General features: G+C 46.1%; 9 protein-coding genes and 1 non-coding gene across 13 annotated transcripts, besides 1 other annotated feature; 3 read left to right on the top strand and 7 right to left on the bottom strand.

Annotated features, from left to right (window-relative positions):
- Nucleotides 1-34: 34 nt before the first annotated feature.
- On the top strand, nucleotides 35-2,690 carry prt (portabella). Its single transcript, NM_001104417.2, has 6 exons — nucleotides 35-380; nucleotides 444-1,016; nucleotides 1,238-1,839; nucleotides 1,906-2,122; nucleotides 2,186-2,310; nucleotides 2,377-2,690. The coding sequence occupies exons 1-6, from the start codon at nucleotides 182-184 to the stop codon at nucleotides 2,467-2,469; spliced, it is 1,809 nt and encodes a 602-aa protein (NP_001097887.1). The 5' UTR covers nucleotides 35-181; the 3' UTR covers nucleotides 2,470-2,690.
- A 126-nt stretch (nucleotides 2,691-2,816) lies between these two features.
- CG10252 (uncharacterized protein) lies at nucleotides 2,817-3,841 on the top strand. The gene is made up of 4 exons (NM_142914.3): nucleotides 2,817-2,918; nucleotides 2,980-3,198; nucleotides 3,259-3,445; nucleotides 3,517-3,841. Exons 1-4 carry the CDS (start codon nucleotides 2,900-2,902, stop codon nucleotides 3,779-3,781), a joined length of 690 nt encoding a protein of 229 aa, NP_651171.1. The 5' UTR covers nucleotides 2,817-2,899; the 3' UTR covers nucleotides 3,782-3,841.
- A 237-nt stretch (nucleotides 3,842-4,078) lies between these two features.
- Nucleotides 4,079-10,055, top strand: CG10254 (uncharacterized protein). Of its 3 annotated transcripts, none has more exons than NM_170081.2 (10): nucleotides 4,079-4,109; nucleotides 4,537-5,039; nucleotides 5,201-5,463; nucleotides 5,523-5,727; nucleotides 5,915-6,173; nucleotides 6,250-6,991; nucleotides 7,050-7,953; nucleotides 8,017-8,986; nucleotides 9,052-9,270; nucleotides 9,325-10,055. In NM_170081.2, the coding sequence occupies exons 2-10, from the start codon at nucleotides 4,614-4,616 to the stop codon at nucleotides 9,531-9,533; spliced, it is 4,197 nt and encodes a 1,398-aa protein (NP_732888.1). In that variant the 5' UTR covers nucleotides 4,079-4,109; nucleotides 4,537-4,613; the 3' UTR covers nucleotides 9,534-10,055. The 3 variants fall into 3 exon arrangements, with proteins under 3 accessions (NP_732888.1, NP_001262878.1, NP_651170.1); NM_001275949.1 differs by lacking the exon at nucleotides 4,079-4,109 and having other exon boundaries at nucleotides 4,336-5,039; nucleotides 6,250-6,644; nucleotides 6,702-6,991; NM_142913.2 differs by lacking the exon at nucleotides 4,079-4,109 and having other exon boundaries at nucleotides 4,336-5,039.
- Nucleotides 4,374-5,056, bottom strand: asRNA:CR43903 (antisense RNA:CR43903). The gene has a single exon (NR_074054.1).
- Nucleotides 10,056-10,914: 859 nt separating the features above from the next.
- SPE (Spatzle-Processing Enzyme) lies at nucleotides 10,915-12,807 on the bottom strand. The gene is made up of 4 exons (NM_142911.4): nucleotides 12,701-12,807; nucleotides 11,958-12,350; nucleotides 11,432-11,741; nucleotides 10,915-11,371 (listed from the first exon to the last, which is right to left on the bottom strand). Exons 1-4 carry the CDS (start codon nucleotides 12,774-12,776, stop codon nucleotides 10,948-10,950), a joined length of 1,203 nt encoding a protein of 400 aa, NP_651168.1. The 5' UTR covers nucleotides 12,777-12,807; the 3' UTR covers nucleotides 10,915-10,947.
- On the bottom strand, nucleotides 12,525-15,005 carry CG18754 (uncharacterized protein; the record flags this gene model as incomplete). 2 transcript variants are annotated; one of them, NM_144395.5, is made up of 4 exons in its annotated part: nucleotides 12,525-13,582; nucleotides 13,648-13,881; nucleotides 14,357-14,678; nucleotides 14,933-15,005. In NM_144395.5, 4 exons carry the CDS (start codon nucleotides 15,003-15,005, stop codon nucleotides 13,186-13,188), a joined length of 1,026 nt encoding a protein of 341 aa, NP_652652.3. In that variant the 3' UTR covers nucleotides 12,525-13,185. The 2 variants fall into 2 exon arrangements, with proteins under 2 accessions (NP_652652.3, NP_001262877.1); NM_001275948.1 differs by lacking the exon at nucleotides 14,933-15,005 and having other exon boundaries at nucleotides 13,065-13,582; nucleotides 14,357-14,714.
- Nucleotides 13,883-14,310: a mobile genetic element.
- A 76-nt stretch (nucleotides 15,006-15,081) lies between the features above and the next one.
- On the bottom strand, nucleotides 15,082-16,559 carry CG16710 (uncharacterized protein; the record flags this gene model as incomplete). Its single annotated transcript, NM_142910.3, has 3 exons — nucleotides 15,082-15,607; nucleotides 15,680-16,292; nucleotides 16,484-16,559. The coding sequence occupies 3 exons, from the start codon at nucleotides 16,557-16,559 to the stop codon at nucleotides 15,178-15,180; spliced, it is 1,119 nt and encodes a 372-aa protein (NP_651167.3). The 3' UTR covers nucleotides 15,082-15,177.
- Nucleotides 16,560-16,744: 185 nt separating this feature from the next.
- eIF3d1 (eukaryotic translation initiation factor 3 subunit d1) lies at nucleotides 16,745-19,023 on the bottom strand. The gene is made up of 4 exons (NM_079739.4): nucleotides 18,673-19,023; nucleotides 17,915-18,550; nucleotides 17,553-17,845; nucleotides 16,745-17,476 (listed from the first exon to the last, which is right to left on the bottom strand). Exons 1-4 carry the CDS (start codon nucleotides 18,869-18,871, stop codon nucleotides 16,922-16,924), a joined length of 1,683 nt encoding a protein of 560 aa, NP_524463.2. The 5' UTR covers nucleotides 18,872-19,023; the 3' UTR covers nucleotides 16,745-16,921.
- A 183-nt stretch (nucleotides 19,024-19,206) lies between these two features.
- Nucleotides 19,207-20,167, bottom strand: GILT2 (Gamma-interferon-inducible lysosomal thiol reductase 2). Its single transcript, NM_142909.4, has 4 exons — nucleotides 20,035-20,167; nucleotides 19,804-19,968; nucleotides 19,385-19,678; nucleotides 19,207-19,326 (listed from the first exon to the last, which is right to left on the bottom strand). The coding sequence occupies exons 1-4, from the start codon at nucleotides 20,092-20,094 to the stop codon at nucleotides 19,222-19,224; spliced, it is 624 nt and encodes a 207-aa protein (NP_651166.1). The 5' UTR covers nucleotides 20,095-20,167; the 3' UTR covers nucleotides 19,207-19,221.
- A 473-nt stretch (nucleotides 20,168-20,640) lies between these two features.
- GILT3 (Gamma-interferon-inducible lysosomal thiol reductase 3) lies at nucleotides 20,641-21,704 on the bottom strand. The gene is made up of 3 exons (NM_142908.3): nucleotides 21,425-21,704; nucleotides 20,898-21,206; nucleotides 20,641-20,824 (listed from the first exon to the last, which is right to left on the bottom strand). The coding sequence occupies exons 1-3, from the start codon at nucleotides 21,650-21,652 to the stop codon at nucleotides 20,711-20,713; spliced, it is 651 nt and encodes a 216-aa protein (NP_651165.1). The 5' UTR covers nucleotides 21,653-21,704; the 3' UTR covers nucleotides 20,641-20,710.
- Between the last annotated feature and the right edge of the window lie 406 nt (nucleotides 21,705-22,110).

The following is a 22,110-nucleotide window of genomic DNA, read 5'->3' as shown; positions in this document are numbered from 1 at the left end:
GTGTCAATAAAATGGAAAGGCAACTTGTCGCCGCCTTTCAATATTCGCACATACGTCGTTGTGGCAGCACCACCACCTGTTGCCACTCCGGATAGATACACTCGGGAGCATACTTTGTGGCGCGTATCGCGAGCCATATGGCAGCCTAATTTGGCGCTATCAGTGTGCCGTCCAATTAGCCATGTCGGAGAAATCGAACCGTGCTCAAATACACTCCAACTCCCGATCGAAATCCCAAAACCAAGCGGCTGTTCAACTGAATGCCCCGGGCAGACGCAGCTCCACTCCATCCGGAGCCAATGGCTCCTCCAATCGCTGCCTGATTGCCGTGATTGTTTACCTGGCCCTGCTGCTAGATAACATGCTGCTAACCGTAATTGGTAATGGCCAAATCAATTACAGATAAGCGCGGTAATAAACGCGGTAATTTTCGCCATTTTCAGTGCCCATCCTGCCGGATTATCTGGCCAGCCTGGAGGCGGATACATCGTCCGCGGTAGTGCTGAGTCTGGAGGACACATCGTCATTCTCGAAACTTGGCTATCGGTCTGGAGAATCGCCAGGCGGCGGTCATCCTCAACTGTACATTTCTAAGCATCCGATTCCGGGCAAATCAATGGTTAACTTCACACTGCTCCAGCTGTCCACAGAAGCCACAACCACGACCACCAGCATCGCCACAACGACCAACTCCCCGCACAATTCTACGTCCATGCAATCGCCTCCAAAGCTGACGGTTGGCCAGTCGGGCGGCACTAATGTCACTGGAATTGGGCACAAGAGCAGGAACAGGAAGCTGGCCTCCGGCCATCCCCCCACCCACGACAACAGCAGCAATGACAACAGCAACAAGGAGCTGACCTTGACGCAGGAGAATGGCTCCATCGGCCTGTTGCTGGCCATGAAGGCTCTGGTCCAATTAATTTTCAATCCGATTGTCGGCAATGCGTCCAGCAAGTTTGGTTACCGCCTTCCCATTGTGGTCGGCACCTTCTTCCTGCTCCTCTCCTCGCTGGGTAAGTGGTCTATTTTGGGGGCATTGATTGGTTTTTCAATTGGGAGACACCTCATCAGGCGGATAAATTAATATTGGAGAAGATAACTCTTCTACATTCAGTTTTTTTTTTTTTTTTTAACAAATTTTGATAATTCTATGGAACTTTATATTGTATTATATTTCTATATTTTATTAATGCGTAAAACGATATATCCAACTTTCTCCAAACTTACCTTTCAGTTTTCACCGTTGGTGAATCCTACTGGGCTCTCCTGGTGGCCCGGGCTGTGCAGGGCGTGGGATCCGCTTGCATCAACATATGCGGCATGAGCCTGGTGGCCCAGCATTATCCGGAGGAGGCACGTCGTTCCAAGGTGATGGGCATCATCCTGGGCAGCATCGCATTGGGTGTGCTGCTGGGCTATCCATTCGGTGGAATTCTGTATGACCTAATGGGCAAATCGGCGCCTTTTATCATTCTCTCCACTCTGATGTTCCTAAGTTTGGGCCTCCAGCTCCTGACCATGGATCTGACGGTGCAACCGGAGGTTGTGGTGGAGGATAGACCCAAGTGGCGATCGCTGCTCGAATGCAAAATGATCCTGGCCATTGTGCTGGCCATTTGGTTTTCAACCTCAACAATGGCCATGCTGGAGCCCTGTCTGCCCATCTGGCTAATCCAGTATCTAAAGCCTAACAAGTGGCAGCTGGGCACCGTTTTCATTCCAGACTCTGTGGGCTACTTTGTGGGCACGAACTTCTTCGGCAGCATTGCCTACAAATATGGTCAGGTTAAGGTGTCCTGTATCAGTTTGTTGCTGGTGGGAGTAGCCTCTATTCTGGTGAGAGCCCTGCTTTTATAAAACCTGAATTGGAAATATATTGCAAATATATTATTTACTTTGCAGATACCCAGTGCTACAACGGTGGCCCAACTATTGCTGCCCCATTTTGCCTTGGGACTGGGTATTGGAGTAATCGATGCCGCATTGGTTCCACTCTTGGCCACCTTTGTGGATGCAACACTGGCTCAGGAGGATCAGGGTGAGGGCAGCAGTTCCATGTCCAGCTACGGAACAGTCTATGCTATCCAGCAGACCTCTGTCAGTCTGGCTTATTGCTTAGGTAAGTGGATATTGTTTTTTTTTTTTTTCTAAAAAAAAAAGTGTATTTTTATCATCTTTATAGCTCCCCTGATTGGCGGGGAGTTGGCCCAGACCTTTGGATTTGCTTGGCTGATGCGCATTGTCGGCATTTTCAATATGATTTATGGCCCAATATTGGTCTACTTGCATCAGAAATACGATCCAAAGGTATCAACATTTTTTATATTTTTCGATTAAGCCGTCACTATTTATATGTGTTTTTTTTTTTAACAGGCCCTTAGGGAACAGCATAATGATATGCTGCTCCAAAGCAGCGGGCGGGGATCTAGGTATAAACAACTTTACAACTCCATGGATGTGGAATAAGCTGTACTGCCCAGTTGTCCAGCAAAATAGCAAACAACCTTGAGTGTGCAAATAAGGCGTTCCTTTGGCTCAATAAAGCAATATATCTGGAGCTGATTTTCGTAAACAATTTATTTTTCCGATAAAATTCGAATCTCCTATTATTAAAATCACTTTGCCATGTCTTGAAGTAACTTAGGTTATTATGATCAAATTTTCGGAATAAAAAGAATTACGTAATTAATATTTGAATGGGTTATGTGTGAAGGAATTACGGTGGTAAAACTTTTCTATAACAAGTGTGCTATGGCTCTGACTTCGAATGGAGCTGCGATGTGAAGTTCTATGAAAGCCTCATTCTGCTACTGGAATCTGTTCGGCCAACACCTAATATTGGGTTCTAAATTTTCAAAATAGATTTTCTTTCTAATATTGCACAAAACTAACAAAAATGGCGGTGCGACCTTTTGGTGAGTGAGAATTCATAAAATTGTAATGTGGTAAATAATATATTATACATGCTTTTTGTAGGCCCTGGACCCGGCGTTTACATGCTGCCCCCCACTGTGGGCTATGATAAGCATGACAACCGCAAACAGCGGTTGCCGCAGTACTCTTTCGGCATGCGCACCCGTGCTCCTGGTGAGGATCTGGGTCCTGGTCCAGGGGCCTACAAGGTGGACAAGTTGACTCGCTATGGCACGAGCAAGGGTTTGGAGTTCTCGATGGCGCCCAGAACCAATGTCATCGGTAAGATAACTTATTAGTACTGAAGACAAGAACGTTTTTGGTTAAATTGCTTAATCGTAGATAAGCGAAGCAGTCCCGGTCCGGGAGCACACGATGTTCATAATAGGCCATTCTTTAAGGGGGTTAATGCTCCTTCGTATTCGATGGGCCTACGAACGGACTTTAACTTCAAGAAGGATGGTCCCGGTCCCAATGCCTACAAGTACGAGGTCAATGCCGTTCGTCCTGGAGTCCCGAGCTATAGCATGTGCGTATTTCAATCCTACCATAGTTATTCCTTTACTAAGTTGCCTATTTTTATTTGTACCTGTATCTCAGGGGACTACAAACAAAGATTTTGAACAAGACGAATTCTCCGGGTCCGGCTGCATATGGCGGTGGTGATATCAATGTCAAACTGACACGTGCTCCGATATACTCGATGCAGCCGCGCACCACTATTCCGGGCGAGAATGTCGGACCTGGACCCAACTACTACGACCTCATGTACTATCGTCCTGGCAAGAGTGGACCGGGCTACTCCTTTGGTGTGCGCCACCACCAGTTCGCTCCGCCTATGATAGTTAGATGTGACAATATGTAGACCAAGTGCAATATTGGAAGAAATATATGCTAAAATTTTTGTGAATAAACAATTCTTTTTAAACCAAGTTTCATTGTTTATGGAAAATGCTTAACGGGGTATTAAAATGAGATTGAATTTGTTTTAACTTGGTAGAACGCAATGAGCGTTACCTTTATTGGAAAAGGAAGGGAGCATTTTGATGCTAGTGCGCCTATGATGTGATACACTTGGCTCTGTACATGTCTAAAATACAAGTAGTCCCTGAACGATGTGTCAAATTAACATTTGATAATAGAAATTTTTGGAAAAAGCACATTTACATTTACATTATTATATCAACGTAACGGTGAGTTTTTAGGCAGACAACAACACGCGTTACTATTTTACGGAATTGAGAGTAACTGAATTTGTATTTAGACTATCCCATTTCAATTTCGCGGGCAAATGCTCATCTTGTTTCAACCGTTGTTTTCTCTTAACAGAGCGCTGTTATCAAGATAATGGTTCGAGTGCTCGCTTAAAGGCACTGGAACTCGGAACCATTGATTTTATCTAACTCCGGTATTTTTCAGTCACAAAATTCTTTTTATCAAAGTTTCTCGTTTTGTTTGTAGATTTTGCCTGTTTTATTTATAGTTTTTCGAAAGAAGTTGGCGAAATTGTCCAAGCAAATTTATAGTTTGCTCCAGTGTCCGTAAATTAGATGTGTGTTTGTGTGTCAGTGGCTCGTCGGGCATATTATAGGAATTTGTAATAATTAGTGGCCAATAAAGGGAGAAGAAATATATTCACCGAGCATTCGCCACGGCAAAGTTCTTGCCGTCCATGTTCCCAGCTTACGATTGGTAACATGATGAGCGATGTGGCGGGTGCGGCCGCTCCAGGTGGTACACCAGGTCAACCGCAGCAGGAGCAGGAACAGTCTTTGGCGGAGGCTGCTCCGCGTACACCGACGCTTGCGAATCCTCCTCCATCCTCACAGGAGCTGGGTCGGACCCCCAACCAGGAGAGCCGCCATAACGCAAATTCCCACTCCCGTCGATCGGGTGGTGGCCAGGTGCCATCGAAAGCCCAGGGTAACACCGAGTCCCAGTTCTTCTTAGAGGATGGGGTTTTTCGCATTGATCGGCGCGGTCGCGTCCATTTTGGCTTGGTAACCGCAACGACCGAGACCTATTCCTCCTCCGAAGAGGAAGATGTCGATTCGCTGTCCAGGGGCGAGGTGCGTGTGGCCTTCTATCCGGGTGGCAAGGAGATGGTGATGACGGAACAGTCGGTGAGTAAACTCCATTGAGGTTATGTAAGTCTCACGGTCTCTCCAAAAAAATAACTGTTTTCACAACTGTTTTGAGTTTGCTCTTCAAGTTCTTTTGACACGTGTTTGTTTGCTTCTTTTCTTTTGTTCCATCGACATCCGAACATGTGGCATATACACAGATTGGTCTGGCGGATCGCACCCTAATGCCAGGCGATGTGGTGCGGAGGCGTCTGCCAGGAGAAAACGTTTTGGCTGGCCAGGCGGGCTACGTGCGGGATGTCAATGTACGCGCCGATGTTATGGTAATGGGCTCCAGAATGGTCATTAAAAATGTGCCCGCCGAGCGACTGCGTCCGATATCCGAGTGGAACCAATATGTGCCTCTCTGCATGGACACCTGGATAGGCACCATCATAGACATTAATGAGTGCGCTGTGCTCAAGTATGTTTCATATCTCTCAATCAACTCGGGCGAACATTATTTTCAATATTTTTTTGCAGATCATCCAACGGTGCCCGTGTGGAAATCACCTCCAACGATTTCCACAAGTTTAAGGATGCTGTGTCCGAATGCGATCGCACGGTCTTCAATCCGAATGTCTTCTTTCCAGGAAACATTGTAATCGGTCGCATGCCGCCCCCGGATCGTGTCAAGAATCTGACCCCGGAGATTACCCATCCCTTAACTCGCAAGGGTCGTGCTGTGGTAGGGAGATATTAATCCTTTATAGATTTGTAGTCTCAGATTGACCGATTGTATATACTAGTTACGCTATTATTTTATGTAGCATTCGCCCTAGTTTGATTTGTCATAGTAGATTAATTACATTTTTACTTAACTAAAGAAGGCCCTCCCATACTATCGCTAATTGAAAATAACCTTATTTATCCAGTACACCGTGGAGTCTGTAGAAACTACATCAATTAATGTGGATTGGTCCTGCCGTGCAATCGGAAATGCCACGGGCAGCGATGACACAGACAGCGATCCTCTAAAGGAGCCAAGGTCCTTGATCAAGGGTGAGGAACTGCACAAAGTCAAGCGCCTTAGCCTCTATGAGTCCTACGAGCTGCAAATTCACGATCGATTCTACCTCAAATATTCAAAATGTGATCTATTAGTTAAATATGCCGACTGGGAAAATGAACAAGGTAGGATGTTAACAGGAAATAGGTTTAGAGGTAACAATAAATTATATATATATATATTGTATTTCACGTATTACAGCGGAGAAGTACATCCCCATTTTTCACGCCCAGAAAAAAATGCAGCGCAAGGCCAGCAAATTGAACGCATCTGCTTCCACTAGTGGAAATGCTCGCAGTGTACCAAAGTTCCGCCGCATGCCCAATAAAATCAGCGGTATGCGACTGCCTCGACCGCCAAGCGACCAGACTCACAATGCTTGCAAGTCGTCTAAGCGCAGCAAAGAGGATGTGTTGACATCGGAGGATGAGGATGAGTTCGAGGAGTTCATGCAGCCACTTGATCAATCGATGACTGCCGAAAAAGAAGTGGAGGTTGCTGAGGACGCACTGCCTCCGTCCGCTGCTACCACAGCTGCAGCCGGTGTCGAAGTCCAGGCTCCCAGAATAACGATGCGATCTGCTAAGAGGCGACAAGTAAAGAAAAAAATCCGCTCTGTCAAGAAAACAATTTATTCGCCTTTTAATAAAAAGGAAACCACTCCCAAGGATGGCGATGAAATCGTAGTGGAAACGCTGGTCGTTTACAGCTCGGTGACGGTCGTCTGGCAGGATGGCACGGTGGAGTCAGGCGTTCACTCCACTCAGCTCTATCCTATTCATCATTTGGACAACCATGAATTCTTTCCCGGTGATTTTGTGACCAAAGCCAACGATATCAGTACGGGAGCCACAGACTACGGGGTAATTCAGTGCGTGGACCATGATGCACGCATAGCCAAGGTCATGTGGTTCAATATCTACACGAATATTGATAATCCAATGTGAGTGCACTTTTTTGTTTTTAGCTATATAAATTATAATTCTATATATTTTGTTTAGCCCTTTGTTCAAAGGATTGGAGGAGCTGAGCGTTTATGACATGAAGGATCACACCGATTACCAGTACCGACCCGGCACAGTGGTGATCCGAGTGTCAAACTTCACGGGTGAGGATGTTAACTCTACTGCTGGTCAGGTGATCGACAACTACCCGAATGGTCGTGTGCGTGTTTGGTGGGCGAAGGGCCATATCACATTGTGCTACCCTCAGGATCTCTTTCAACCATTTGAACAAGATGAACAAAATGAACAAGATCAAGATGTCTACGGATCAGATGGATCCGAAGACTCGTGGGAGACGGAATCGGAAAACAGCCACATATCGTCATCGGACAACGATGACGACATTCTTACGGGCATTGACAGAGCCACAGAGGCAATGAAAGTGCTAGAAAAGATGTTCCGCGTTTTACATCCCAATCGGAAAGCGGAAGTGCTTTACGATCTGCTGGATGTGTACAAAAATTGCCGGGCCTTAGACCGTTTGCTAAATACTAAATTTTTCGACGAGTTTAATTTCAAAGGCATTGTGCGTTGCAAGCCTATTACCTCTAAAGTTTGTTCTGACAGTGCCACCCATGAGCGCGCAACCCCAGAGACCCCAGAGACGTCGGCCGCCGTTCCCAAAGAGTCATCAACGCTCCAAGCTGAGTTGGAACCAGTTTTAATGGATCCGTCTGTTCAGTCATCATCAAGTCCTACTAAGCGAAAATCCTCTACGGAGATGGATGAAGTTCTATGCAAAAAGAGCACGGATGAGATCTCGGAGGAGCAAGATTACCAGGTGGAGGTAGTAGAGGTAATAGAAGATCCGCCGCTAGTGAGGGAGTATCGCTGCAAGTACAACGAAATGTTCGCCAACGCACGTAGAAGCATTGCAAAAGCGATTGAAAATCGTACTAAGGTAAGAGTCCTTCAAACAATAAAGAATTTTGTTTTTTTTTTACAACTTATCCTTTGCTGCCAGAATGATTCTGGCGTACACTCTCGCGGTGAAATCACCTCTGACGAGTCTAATAATCATCCAGACAGCGAAAATAAGTTGGACATAAAGCATCCCACAATAAATGTAATGGATGATTTGGAAATTGAATTGGTTGCAAGTGGAGATGCTGACGTCTGCGAAGTCTTCTGTTATTTGATCAAGTTTCAAATGGCCAGAATTCGCAAGACGGTCGCTGTGACGTTGGGCAAGACAAATGACAATCCCAAGCAAGAGAAAGAGGATGTTAGCGATGCAGAGGAAGCTATTGAGGCGGTCAGCCAGGAAGCGGAACTAGCCAATGATGGTGCTACCGAGTGCAATACAATGGCTGAGGACGAAGCTATGGAAGAGCCATTGAATCTCAACGCGCTTTCCGAGTCACTGCCGGCTATTGACCAGACAGGTCCCATGGCCTGCTCCTCACCATCTTGGTCAATAATTCCAGACACGCCCTCCGTGGACGAGAATTGTTTCCAAGTGCTGCCCAATGCACCAGCTGCACATAATTTTATTAGCAACCTGATTACCCCGGCCAACAAGGCGCAGTATCAGCGAGCTGTGCAGCGGGAATATCTTATGCTTAAGTCCTCGCTACCTAACGGAGTTGTGGTACGTGCCTACGAGGATCGCATGGACCTAATGTCTGTAATGATGGTGGGTCCCAAGCGCACGCCCTACCAGAACGCTCTATTCTTTTTCGACTTTCAATTTGGGCGCGATTACCCGAAGAGCCCGCCGGTGTGCCACTACATCAGCTACTGCACGGATCGTCTCAATCCAAACTTGTACGAGGGTGGCAGGGTATGTGTGTCGCTACTTGGCACATGGATGGGACGCGACAACGAAGTTTGGTCGCCCAGCAGCACCATGCTCCAGGTGCTCGTCTCCATACAGGGACTCATACTGGTCGATGAGCCCTACTATAATGAGGCGGGCTACGAAAAGCAAAGAGGTAAAGTGCTGTTTCTATTCAATGCCATAGACTGAACTTAAAATGGTTTCGCCATTTATTTTTAGGCACCCAACTGGGCAATGAGAACTCTCGTGTCTACAACGAGATGGCCATCATAAAAATTGCCCAATCCACGGTGAAGCAGTTGACAAATCCGCCGCTCATCTTTCGCAATGAACTTATTGAGCACTTCAAGGAGTTTGGCACCGAGCTGTATGCCCGCATGCGGGCCTGGTCGGAGTATTCTCTTGAGGCACAGCGCCAAAATATAACCAAAATCAAGGGTGAGTCAGCCAATAACTCAGTTTTGCTCGATTATTCATAATCCATTTTCTTAGACATGCCTGTGGAGTACAAGGCGTCTTGCGAGCTACCCGAATTCCCGCTGCTACCATGCAGTCGAGGCTTTTGCATAGCGGTCAAGCGCGTTTTGAGCCAACTTCAAAGCGAGCTAACTGCCTTGGGTGCCAATCTGGTTACGGATGAACGTAATGGCATTGCGACTGGAATTGGCACTGCCCCGCGCGCTGCTCCGGAGGAGATCTGATTGCCACTCATCCTGGCCAGCGTATGCCTATGAAAATGGTGCCTATCAGAAGAACCACAAGACTTTTGCCGCCTGCGTTTTGGGAGTCTGATCTGGCCCTCGGCAAGTGTCAGCGTTTTATAGCCCCTATCTCGAATCTCGAATTTCTATCCGCTCGTATTGCTGGCAGACAGCCTTTTAGTTAAACAAAATTTTCTACGATTATTGGTTATTAGTTTAAAAAACAACAAACAAAGCTGAATTATATATAGCGCGCAACTAAGCATAAATTGTTAAAGGAATCCGCCTCATGTAATGTCAGCGAGTTTTACTTTATGTTGTTATCAGGCCAGCTAACAAATAAAATTTAATGTTTTGTTGCGAATATTGTGAACGCTGGCCTACGCGAATATTTGTAGGCATTCCACTAGAACCTAGCTTAGTTAGTCCATCCCACGTCCAATCAGCACCATGTACGTAATATTGTAAGCTAGCCAATGCGAGAAATGTGAATAAACTAGCAATTTTATTTATTATGCCTCCAATTTCTGCTTTATCCAATCGATGAAAGCCCCCCTGAGGGTATATACACCGGGTTATCCACCGAGGCCGCACTGCTTCGTGCCGTAGGAAGTAATGCCAGCGATGTAGAATACGTCCCGGCTGCCTGTGGATATGGACACCATCAAGGGACCGCCAGAATCGCCATCGCAGGTATCCATAGCCGTACATGCCGCCGGCGCACAATTGGATCTGGATCAGATCGCCCGTGGGCAGGCAAATGGGGCGCACGTAGTCGGTGTAGCTGGTGAATGAATAACAATGATGAAGAAGTTATGGAATACTCACACATCCCACACACCCGCCACTCCTTTTCAATGCCACTCCTTTTCAAAACCAAAGCAATGTCATTCTGCTGGTCTACGGAATTAGGCAACTATTGGTCATGTACAATGCCCTTCTCCACCTCGTGTGTGGATATATTTCAAAATTTTAAGCGGATCCAGGTGAAATCGTTGTCGTTTATGGCATCCCATCTGAATGTTGGACCCACTCGGAAAATGCGCAGATGACCATTAGCAATAGTAGAAAATTCCATTCCATGGAAGCCATCTCGATACCCCAGAACCCAATCCGATACTGACCAAGCTCTCCGGCACATCTGCCGTCTAGATTGACAAGTGAGATGGCTATTGCAACAGAGATAAATGAGTTCCAGAGATTTTCCTCTACTTTTCCATTAGAATATGGGAAATTACGTGGGCAAGCTACTACCAGACTTTGCTGATCACAGATTGACAGAAAAGTGGTTCGATATTATTACAACCGGTTGTGCTCGCAAAACTTGACAGTGCCGATCTCATGTGAATTGATTAAACCCCAATATCTACATCGCGCTTTTCACATGGTTATCATGTATTTAAGTATGTATTCATCATGGCTCCAATTTCTGCTTTATCCAATCGATGAAAGCCCCCGTGCGGGTATAGACGCCGGGCCATCCCTTGAGGCCGCAGGGCTTCGTCCCGTAGGAGGTGACGCCGGCAATGTAGAAGACATCCCGGCCGCCCGTGGATATAGGCACCATAAGGGGACCGCCGGAATCGCCACCGCATGTATCCACGCCCAACTGGCCGCCGGCACACATCTGAGAATCGTCCAGTTTCACCTTGAAGCTGGAGTACTTTTCCTGACAACTCGTTAGGTTCCAAACGTTGACGGTGATCTTCAGCTTGATCGCACTTGGCTGCATGTTCTCGGTAAGTCCCCAGCCGGCCACATCCATGCCGTAGTCCACAAAGTTGTTTTGGACTAAACCATCCGTGGGAAGGCATATTGGACGCACGTAGTCGGTGTAGCTGTGGCAAAAACAAAAAAGCAAGTCAGTGGAATAATTGAGGGATCTCTGGACCACATACCTAACAATCCTCTTAAGGCGCACCAACGCAATGTCATTACGCTGATCAACGGAATTGGGAGCATACATCTCGTGGATGATGCCCTTCTCGACCTCAATGTCGATGTGTTTCGGTGCACAGATGCGCTGTCCGTTCATCTGGGTGGTGCAGTCAGGATCGGTACGAGTGTCCCACTCCCCCAGGCGAACGCTGTGTAGAACGGCACCGGATTTGTCCAGTTCTCGGCTGGCCAGGCAGTGTCCAGCGGTCAGGACGTAGCGCGAGTTGAGCAATGCACCGCCGCAGTTGAAAGTGTAGGTTTCAGAAAAAACTGAAAGGATAAAGAGCGTTTCCCAAGTACATATTATAAATTGATTAGATACTAATAATAGCCTTGTATATATTGAATATGCGTTTTCTTATAATGATGATCCCCCCATTGGAGAATTTGATTTGAAAAAGTGATTAAAAAATGATTACAGGTGACCTCGTGAAACAACCTTCCTATAAGAGATTAAAATAGAGCCTGGGTAGGTAATCTACTCACGTTTTTTGTACTGCAGCAATACCATCCATGGGAATTCCCAGAGGGTCGTATTGGTGCCCCCGAAAATGCGATCAGCGAAAAGGAAGCCGCAGACGTCATTTCCAGGCAGCACATCCCCCTGCTGCAGTGCATCCCTCGTCGAAGGAGTTGGTTCCGAGTCCATGATATTGCCCCGCATGCTCTGCGGACAGCAGACCAGGATTCGATTCACCAAGCCCTCAACCCTGTTGTCCAGGCCACACTGGCTCTTGGAGAGAAGGATTCGCTGGGCGGGAGTCTTTGGCTCCACCATCAGCAGGTTGGCCAGGTAGGGGCAGCTGGTGATGTGAACGCACTGGCCGCGCTCATCGCTCTGCTGGGGCGTACAACTGCCAAAGCTGATCTCCGCTGCGTCTGGAAGAGAAGAGCGCGATTTACGATGCAGTCTAACCGGTTCTGAACCAATCCATTAAAGGCAATCCATTCTACTAATGGACTTCATGTCTAATATTTCTCATAAAATTTCTTAGTCCGGGAAACTATATGTTGATATTTAATATATTTGAAGTTTTCAAAAACTCTTTGATTATTAGTTGTTATGGTTTTTATTCTCACAATCAACAAGGTCAAGTGCTTAGTTTTTCTAGCTTTATTCAAACTATATACTATACTATACTATATATATAGAACTATATACTTTTGAAAGAAGCACCATTGCATCCAGTTGCTGTGGATATTGTTTGCCCAAAGGACAGCTTACCCACCTGATCGATGGACCAAGCCGGATAATGCGCTGACCACCAGTGACAGTAGCAGAAAATTCCGTTCCGTAGAAGCCATCTCGTCGCTATGGGCTCCAAGCTGATACTAACCAAGCTGTCCGGCAGTTTCGCTGTCACCGATTCTCTCCCGATGCATTGGGCGTGATTAGCAGAGGTTATCTCCGGACTCAATACCATCTAGATTGCAACAAAGGCAAAAGCTATGTGAATAGGGTGGTCTTTCCCTGCCTTAATATTTACATAGTAGTTCTGCTGAGCTGGGCAAACCCAGCGGTGTAGTTATTAGAAATTTATTTATGCTTAATCTTCTCTCGGCACGTTATGTTTTTTGAACAACACGTTTTTTAAAAAACAATCTTCAGTGCTTTTTCTTATCTTTTGGGGTTTTATAGGTCTATTACTTTATAGTAGTGGATTAATGGAACAGATGCTATTCCAATTTTGCAAATATGAATTCTTTATTAAAATTAGGGAGCCAAATTCGCTTTGATCCACTCCGAAAAGTGGCCAATTTTTGTGTAAACACCTGGAATACCAGCAGAGTAGCAATATTGTTGTCCATATGAGGCAATGCCTGCCAAAAAGACGAACTCGTCGACGCCGCTTCCCATGATGCCCATTACCGGACTGCCGGAGATGCCCGCACAGGTGTCCCCTTTCCGTTGACCACCGGCGCATACTTGGGACGCGGAGCGAAAGCTGGGATACCTATTCAAGCAATCAGCAGGATTCCTTTCCTTGACCGTGCTGGTGATCAACGTTTGACTGCTTTTAGTCGGATCCCAGCCAGAGATTTGCAAATTCAAATCCTGTAGGGGAAATTCGGCGTCCAATAGACAAATGGGTTGGATCTTTTTCGTGTATCTAGCGGGTTTGTAAAGAAATTTCCATAAGATGTGGAGATTAGGGTGGAGATCACTGCTACTCACCGCACTGGGAATTGCAATCGGAGGAGGGCGATGTCGTTGCGGTAAGTTCCGCCACTCGAAGTGAAACCCTGATGTACTGTTGTTTGCCCCACCTCCACATCCAAATGTGGACACCTGCTTTCCGAGGTGATGCAGTCGGTAGTGGACTCGCCCAGGCGCACACTCTTCAGAACCAGGTCATTCTGCGTCAAGTAACCACCGATCACGCAGTGGGCAGCGGTCAGCACATAGCGACTGTAAAATCCCAAATGAGAAGACTTTACTCGTTGAGTTTTTGTAAGAAACTAATTTTATTTGGAAATATCTTCGGTTTAAATAGGTGACATGAGAATCGCATCTTAAAGTAAATGGCCTACGCAGAGGCCTAAGTAAATAGTCCCCGCCTTATCGAGGTCCCACGCTCGGGCACATCTGCCTATCTTGAGCGGCGAGGACCTTATCTGTGGTCTCCCACTAAGGGACTATTTTAGGAGGCGGGGAAAGATCTCAAGTGACTGACTCATGTAGTGTGCACTTAAATTACATGTTTTTGAGCAATGCACCCATGTCGCCTTAGATAACAAAATCCTAAATATAATTTATCGCTCTCGATTCATTTACATAAGATATGAACGGAGCCCAAAATTGTAAGTCTTTAAATATATTCGTGTTCATGTGTGAACAGCGACTGTTGATCAGTGAGCCCGCACAACCAGTTCGTTGATTCCACATCAAGGATAGCCGATTCTCATATAACAGCAATACCATCCAAGGGTACTCATTAAGCTCTGCATTCTCGGCACCCCGATCTCGGAACACGGGCGTCGTTTGTCCACAGGTCTGTTTGTTGGGCAAGACGTCACCCAACTCTGGGCAGCAGACATAAACCATGTGCAACAACTCGTGTCCATTGGGGTCCAGGCCACACTGCCTGTGTGCAAACACATCTTTCTCCGCCTGGGTCATGCCCCGGGGCCTAAGGATGTTCATAAGCGGCGAGCAGCTAACCAGTCTGGTGCATTTCTCATCCTTTTGGCAGCTTGATAACCGAACTATAAATTACAAAAATAGATAAGTGAAAGCCCCGATAAAGTATAGCAGTACGAGTCTATGTGGAAATATTATTATTATTATTATTTTTGAATATGATTTATAATAAAACGGATCGATGGATATGATAATTTTTATAATTCATGGGGTCGAACGTGACCTATTCACAGCACACATCCTCTGCAAGGATATTATTGAGCAAGATATAACATCTTCGGTTTTTTACGAAAACTTAAAAATCATTGCTTTTGCTTACCACACTCAGCCAATTGGTTGAAGAAAATGGCCTGGAGAAGGACCAAAATATAAACTTTACGTCTGTCCGACATGCTAGACATCCAAACTCGATCTGACACTAAATATACAGAATAAAATGGATCAACAAACTCATAAATCCCAATGACTCAATGAAATTTCCTAATTTATTTTTGCGATAATTTGGGCTCAGTGCCGGACAATAAATATTTCTTTTCTTAACCAAATTCTACTATTTTGATTATTTCATTGGAATATATTAGTGTACATGTTCCATAGAATCCATTCAACGAATTTGGATGTCTTTGTGTAAGCTGCTGGTCCGTATCCGCACTGACTGTACCCGTAGGATGTGATTCCGGCTAGATATACGAATTCCTCGTCACCACGTTCCATGATGGCCATCAGCGGACCGCCGGAATCGCCCTTGCATGTGTCATTGCCTCCCAGGTTGCCGGCGCATATGTGGGTCTCCTTGTCCAATCCCAAGGATGGTTCACTCAATGAGCACTCGTCCGCGTTCCTGCCATTGACATAGGCCTGTAGCAGCACATTGCTATAGCCCTGCTTATGAGAGAGTCCCCAGCCAGCTATTTGCAACTTATGGTTGCTGAAGGACGGATTCGAGAAGATATAGTCAAGTTGAACACAGATGGGTTTGATTTGAGCGGTATAGCTAAAGACATATGAAATGTATATATATATATATATATGTAGTAAAAGATATGACAGGTCAAGTGCAACTAACCGTACTGGAAACTTCAATCGCAGCAGGGCGATGTCGTTGTAGGGCCTTTCCTCGAAGACCATGTAGTGCCTATGCTTGATACTCAGATCGACGTCAATTTCCAGATGCTCTGGAGCGCAGTGTTCCCTACCATTAATATGGGTGACGCAGTCGGGATTGCTTAAAATGTTATGCTCGCCAAGGCGCACCCTCCTGAGATCCAATCCCGTTATCCTCAGACAATGGGCTGCGGTCAGCACATAGCGGTTTGTGATCAGGGATCCAGCGCACCTGGACACGAGTCTTTCATTCCACACCGAACGGCTGCGATGCGCATATAGAATCAGGGCCATCCAAGGCAACTCGTTGGGTTGCGTCTCCTCTCCTCCGAAAATTCGATAAGCCGGCATGATTGGTCCACATATCTGGGTATTTGGCAAAATGTGTCCCATATTTGGGCAGCAGATGAGAACTCTGTCCAATAATTCCTGCCCCTTGGGGCCATAGCCGCAATATCTGTCCTCGAATACCGCCTTCTCGGCTGGCGTCATGTTGTGGGGCTTCAGAAAGGGCAAGAGTGATGTGCAGCGGGCTAGACTAATGCATTTCTCATCCAGATTACAAGGCGGATATTCTGATACAGTAAAGAATTGGATATTAATAAATATTATATTATGTGAGTCATTTTAATTGGATGTTTAGATAATGATTGGACGAAACAAAGCTATTTATATTTTAAAATTCAAGGAAATACCCATATCCAAATGAATCATTTTCTTGAATGTTATAACGTATACAATGTGGAGTACTTGCAACATATATTACCAGACTCAGCCAGGTACATCAGCAATTGAGTATGCAGGACCAGGAAGGATATGTACACTCTTTGTAGGAAGACCATCTTTAACCGTCAGAGTTTAAACAATGTCTAAATCTTAACTAGATGCCCGACACGCACAATCAGCTTACTATATATGAGTCCGGGAAATGAGTCAGTCATTTACGTACAAGACCTCGGTGTTTCAGTCGAAAGTTTTTATCACAAGTACCCGGCATTAGACCTGGACCAATAAAAATTCATGTATTGTTTCGCCCTCTGTGATTTACTAGGAAATATCTGAATTTAAATCGAATACAAATGCTTAAGCTAGGGCCTATAACATGACCTTTTCCTTTAGAGGACATCAGTTGTGGTTATTCTTAGCGGGTTGTGGCAAAAGAGCCCAAGACTGGAAGGGATGCAGGAGTAGGGGGGCGTGGCGTCTAAATCTTGTTGTGCGCGTAGTTGTAGACCTGCTGGAAACCTTCGTCATCGCCCTCGCCATCGTCCGAGTCATCGGAGTCGAAAGTATTGTCTGGGATGTCGTACAGACGGATGATCGGCTTGTTGGGGTCCTTCATGATCAGGTATTTGCCATCCTTCTGCTTCATCACCAGATCGATGATGCATCTCAGGATTCCCCAGGCGTTGTCCATGCTCAGGTTGATCTGAGTGGCAAATTCATGCGGCTTGAACTGCTGCGTGCCGAGGATGACGTGACGCGAGTGATCTCTCGGATTGATACGCGACACATAGCCGAGCTTTAGCTGATCGGACCCGGCCAGGACGGCCTGCACAGTCCACTTGGCCAGCTTGCATGCGTTGTTCCTCAGCTCGTTGGCGAGCACAGCACCGCGCTGCGTGTCCAACTTTTGACGCCATTCCACGCCATTGGCCAACTTCGAGTCCCACTCGTTGAGTGCCTTGATAGTCATGAACTGCGGCTCGCCGCTTGGCGTCTGCAGGACACCATCGTGCTCGCAACGCGCTACCAGGACCTAAAAGTATAAGACAATAGTTTAACATAATATAGAAAAATATTCCAACTTTAAAGTTGGATTATGCAACACTTACAATATCGCTTCCCAGCTCCCACTTCTTGTAGCGGTAGCCCACGCTGGCGACTTGGATATCTTCGTCCTCGCTGATGAAAGGGTTGCTTTCCTCGAACTTGTATTTGGGTTCCTGGTCTCCAGTCTTAAGCACCTGCTGGCTAAAGTTGTGGTTAATGAAAGTCGCCTCGATGGCCAGGTTGCGAGGGGAGTTGCATGAGCTGTCGTCGTCGGTCGGTGGTTCCACGCTGCTCTCGTTCACGGTCAACAGATCGAACTCGGTGTGGTCACGCTTGTCCATGAACACCTTGTCGCCTAAAATAAGGTTACAATTATTATTTATTTCTCTTATTATTATTATATTTCGTATTTCATTTAACATACCAACTTTCTCGATGACAATATCCCAGGAATAGTTCGATCGCGTAGAGCACATGATGGTGGCCAGGATGGCGTCCGTGGCGAAGACATTGCCGACGGTCTTAGACAAACGCCGGATGACGGGATCGTCTGTGGTGGTCACCGTATGCACGATGCGATCGATCTTCTGCAGCGGCTTCTCGTTCTTCACATTGATGCGGTCGTAGGTCTTGTCGTAGTACTCCAACGTGCCGCAGGTGACAATATCGACGCCCTCCTTGATGTTGGGCAGCGACAGCTTGATGAGTCGCGGGAAGTCCATCTCCTCGATGGATGCCCAATCGGCGCGGACGGCCACCGAAGATTCGCGCATCTTTGGTGGTGGTCCGCGATGACCGAACTTCTTGCCCATGCCGCGACCATGGCGCGGATCGCGGGCCTTTACATTCTTGCCGCTGAGCGTCGTCATGCCGTGAGTATTAAGGCCACCGCGGGCATTCCTGCCACGACCGGAACGCGAATTCCTCATGTTGCGGAACCGGCCGCGCTGGTGCGGCGGCTTCTGGACGCGGGCCGTGTCCACCAGGTGGAAGGTTGTCTCGTCCTCCTCATGGTAGTACGAGTACTGAATGCCCGTGCCAAAGCTGGAGGCATACTTGTCTGCGAATGGAATACCAACCACCAATATGTTAGCAACAATATCATGCCACGACACACCTACCTAACCTCACTTTCGGCGATTAGTATTTTGTGGGTCGGTTTCGGGTGGGGAATAAACTCACTCTGGTACTTCTTGTCGTTGTTCGACGTATTCGTCCAGTCGCAGATCTTGCCCAGACGATCGTTCTTGCTGAACGGCTGGTACGGCACATCCTTGAACGTATCGGGCAGCTCGCAGGGACCCCAGCCCTTTTCATTGAACTGCACGGTCGGCTTCTCGAAGCTCGGGAACTGAGCCGCGGTGTTTATGGTCTCGCTCATCTCGCGCGTTTACCTGGTGCTCAGTCTGCAGTCGGCTATTCGGTCTATATACAGCGATTTTCCAGAAATCAACAAAGAAATGTGGAAAATTCGTATCGTCGCGTGTTGCGAAAATAGTTGAGTGGGACCGTTGTCGCGTTGAAATATACCACCGCCAAAGAAAAATACTAAAATCGTAGCGAATGTTCAAAGGTCTGGCAGCATGCTGTCATAGATGGCGCCACTGCTGGGCGGGAAAACTAAAAATTCGAACTATTCATTTTTCAGAACCTGATTTTACGATTTAATTACAAAGAAAATGCAAAAAATATTTTTTAATAAAAAAATGTATTGTTAAATGAACACAATATTTATTGACAATTATTTAGCTGCTTATTGAACTTTTCCTTATACTTGGCGCAAAAAATGGCATCAAAATGATCAGTTAAGTTTGCTGATAGATCCGCGTTATAAACCTTAAAATCACAAAGTTTTATTTTAGATTTCATGAATTTCTTTCGCATTTAAACTCACGTTATCCAGAGCTACGGCTGGCACTCCCTGAAATGAGACCTTGGCCGTTTCCTTGCCGTACTTCCTCAGAATGTCGTTCACCTGTCGCGTTTTCTTGCAATTTTTGACATCGCCCACGTCGATTTGATAGTGGTCAGCGCACTTTTCCAGCCTGTTCTTCTTACCCCTCATCATGCAGGCGATCAGCTTGAGGGATTGGGCAATGTCATGGTGCTCCAGTATGCAGGCGTGCCACGCGTTCAATTCGCACTCCATCACTCCGTGCTGGCACTCCACATTTCCGTCATCGTTCGTCTGGAGGGGATTAAGCGAAGTTTAAGTGCGGATTAACGCTGATTGACACTCTAAAACTTCAAATTGAGCTATACTATGTACTTGTACTATAACTACTAGTTTAAGCTACGAAAAATGAAACCTACCCTGGCATTTCCATAAGGAACCAGCGTAAGATCAGTGAATGGAAGTCGATCCTGACGGACCATCGAGGGATTGAGCTGCGTGGTCACGAACTCCATGCAGTAGGGACACAATGCTTCGTAGTACAGGGTGATCGCCAGTCGGTCAGCTTGCGGTCCGCGCAAACGCTGCAAAGTCACGATCAATGGGAGCGTCGCAATTCGGGATTCAGTCCGATCAACTGGGTCACTTACCCTTGGCGTGGCCACGCCCACCCATCCCAGCAGCAGACACACAAAGACAGCCGCCCTCATGGCAAATTCAGTTTAATCCCGAGCTGATCTTGAAATATTCGGCCGCTCAACGCCAGCGAACGCTCGACACTGAAATAATTCCGGGACTTGTAATGCGCAGCGTTGTCACTGCGTTTCGTCAAATTCGAAGCGGCCAGTGGCGTGGTTAGAAAATGCTCAAGGGGGGCTCAAAAATCATATAAGTTAAAAAAAAAATAATTATTTGTATTGCAATAGTAGGGTGACTTTTCGCTTGTTTTTTATAATTTTTCTGTAATATATCCGCTTTTGAAAAAATTAATATAAATATATAGATAAAGGGTGTGACTAGCCAACCAATTCGACGCCCCTGCTGTCAACCAGCATTTTCCCCTTTACATTTATGCGCTGACTACGGAAAACTTACTGAGCAGCGGGGTTTTAATCTTATTTTTAGACCACCAGACAGCTGTTTCTGATTAGAATCTGTATACAAAAACATGACTGATAAGCTGATATGTATATACTATACACATGTAAATTTTTATTGGCCCCAAGTGAGTCAGCGAGTAAGCAAACACTCCAGTTGGTTATAATTATTGTTTATTGGTCTTGGAACATTGAAACAGTTAAATTACTCAGTACATTACATAAAAGTTTACAAAATTGCGGAACAAGTGGGCAGTTTGATGTTGAACTTTTTCAGATACTGCCGACAGAAGTGTCTTTCGAAGTTGTTGCGAATGCTTCTCTGGTCGTAAGGATCAAAGTCCTGCGGATCAGAGGGTAATGTTAAGTTAAGTCTGGTATTTGATCATGTAAGCCTGGTTGGGTTGGTTACTCACATTCTCGAACACAATGGTGGGCACAAAGGAGATGCCCAGTTTAAGGGTTTCCTTGCCGTAGGGCGCCAGTATTTCTGCCGTGGTTCGGGATGCCTTACACTCCCTGGCCTTGCTGACGTCCACACCCATGCTCCTCGAGCACGGGCCCAGCTCATTCGAATAGGAGCGCAGCATGCAGTAGATCAGATTGAAGGCCTTCCGAATGTCCAGGGTCTCAATAATGCAGGCATGGAGTGCATTTAGTTCGCACTCATCCACGCCATGCTGACAAAATACTTGGCTCTCGCCAGTGGATGTGTTGTTGTAGAACTGCACGTAACAAATTCTGGTTTAAAACCTCAAAAAACATGAACTATTTCACGATCTACAAACAAATTGTGTGTGTGTATTTCAGTTTATTGCTGTTTTTTTTTTAATGTAAATACAAATGGTTTTCGAAATGAACTGCTAATGAATTCGAAATGAGTACTAAAGAAATGACTATAGTATGCATAAGAATTCTATCATTTTGATCTTAGCTGACTCACCCCCGCCTTGCCAAATGGATATAGCTTTAGATCGGTGACCGACCACCAGTCGTTGTCCTGCAGAGCATCGTACAATCTGCGCCGGATGAAGCTCATGCTGTCCGGGCACAGGGCCTCGTAGTGAATGGCCACCAGGAGCCGGGACTCATCCGGGGACTGGCCATTTCCGGGCGTGGGCCAAACGAGCAGCAGACACAGGGTAAACAGTAGCCCAAATATTTTATTCATTGTCCGCGTTCGTTTTTCGCTCTTGGCAGCCTCACAAACCAAACACAACTGCTCTTTTCAACTTGCCCATTTCACTTGCGCCGCTCCATGGAAACAATCACGCACATCTGTGACATTCACACAAATACACGCTCGCCTCCTATATATATATATATATACGTGTATGTATATATATATATATATTATATATTTGTTCTTTCTCTCCCATTTCTCCCGCCATCGAACGAACAATTGCTCTGCGCAAATATCGTAGCATCAACTGGCCATATATCTCTAATCTCTGGTCTCTAATCAGAGAGAACTGGCATACGGCTGCGGCTTAACCCATTGAACTCTTGGACTTCAGATAAGGCAGGAGCTAATAATGTTTATTAAAATGTTTGCATATATGTATGTACATATTTATATGTTAATAGTATGTTTTTAAGATTTAAGAGCTTTGTCCAGAGCGAATGCAA

This window comes from Drosophila melanogaster, chromosome 3R (assembly GCF_000001215.4).
Source record: "Drosophila melanogaster chromosome 3R".
Classification (NCBI taxonomy): Eukaryota; Metazoa; Arthropoda; class Insecta; order Diptera; family Drosophilidae; genus Drosophila; species Drosophila melanogaster.
This window is presented reverse-complemented; position numbering and strand designations above follow the sequence as displayed.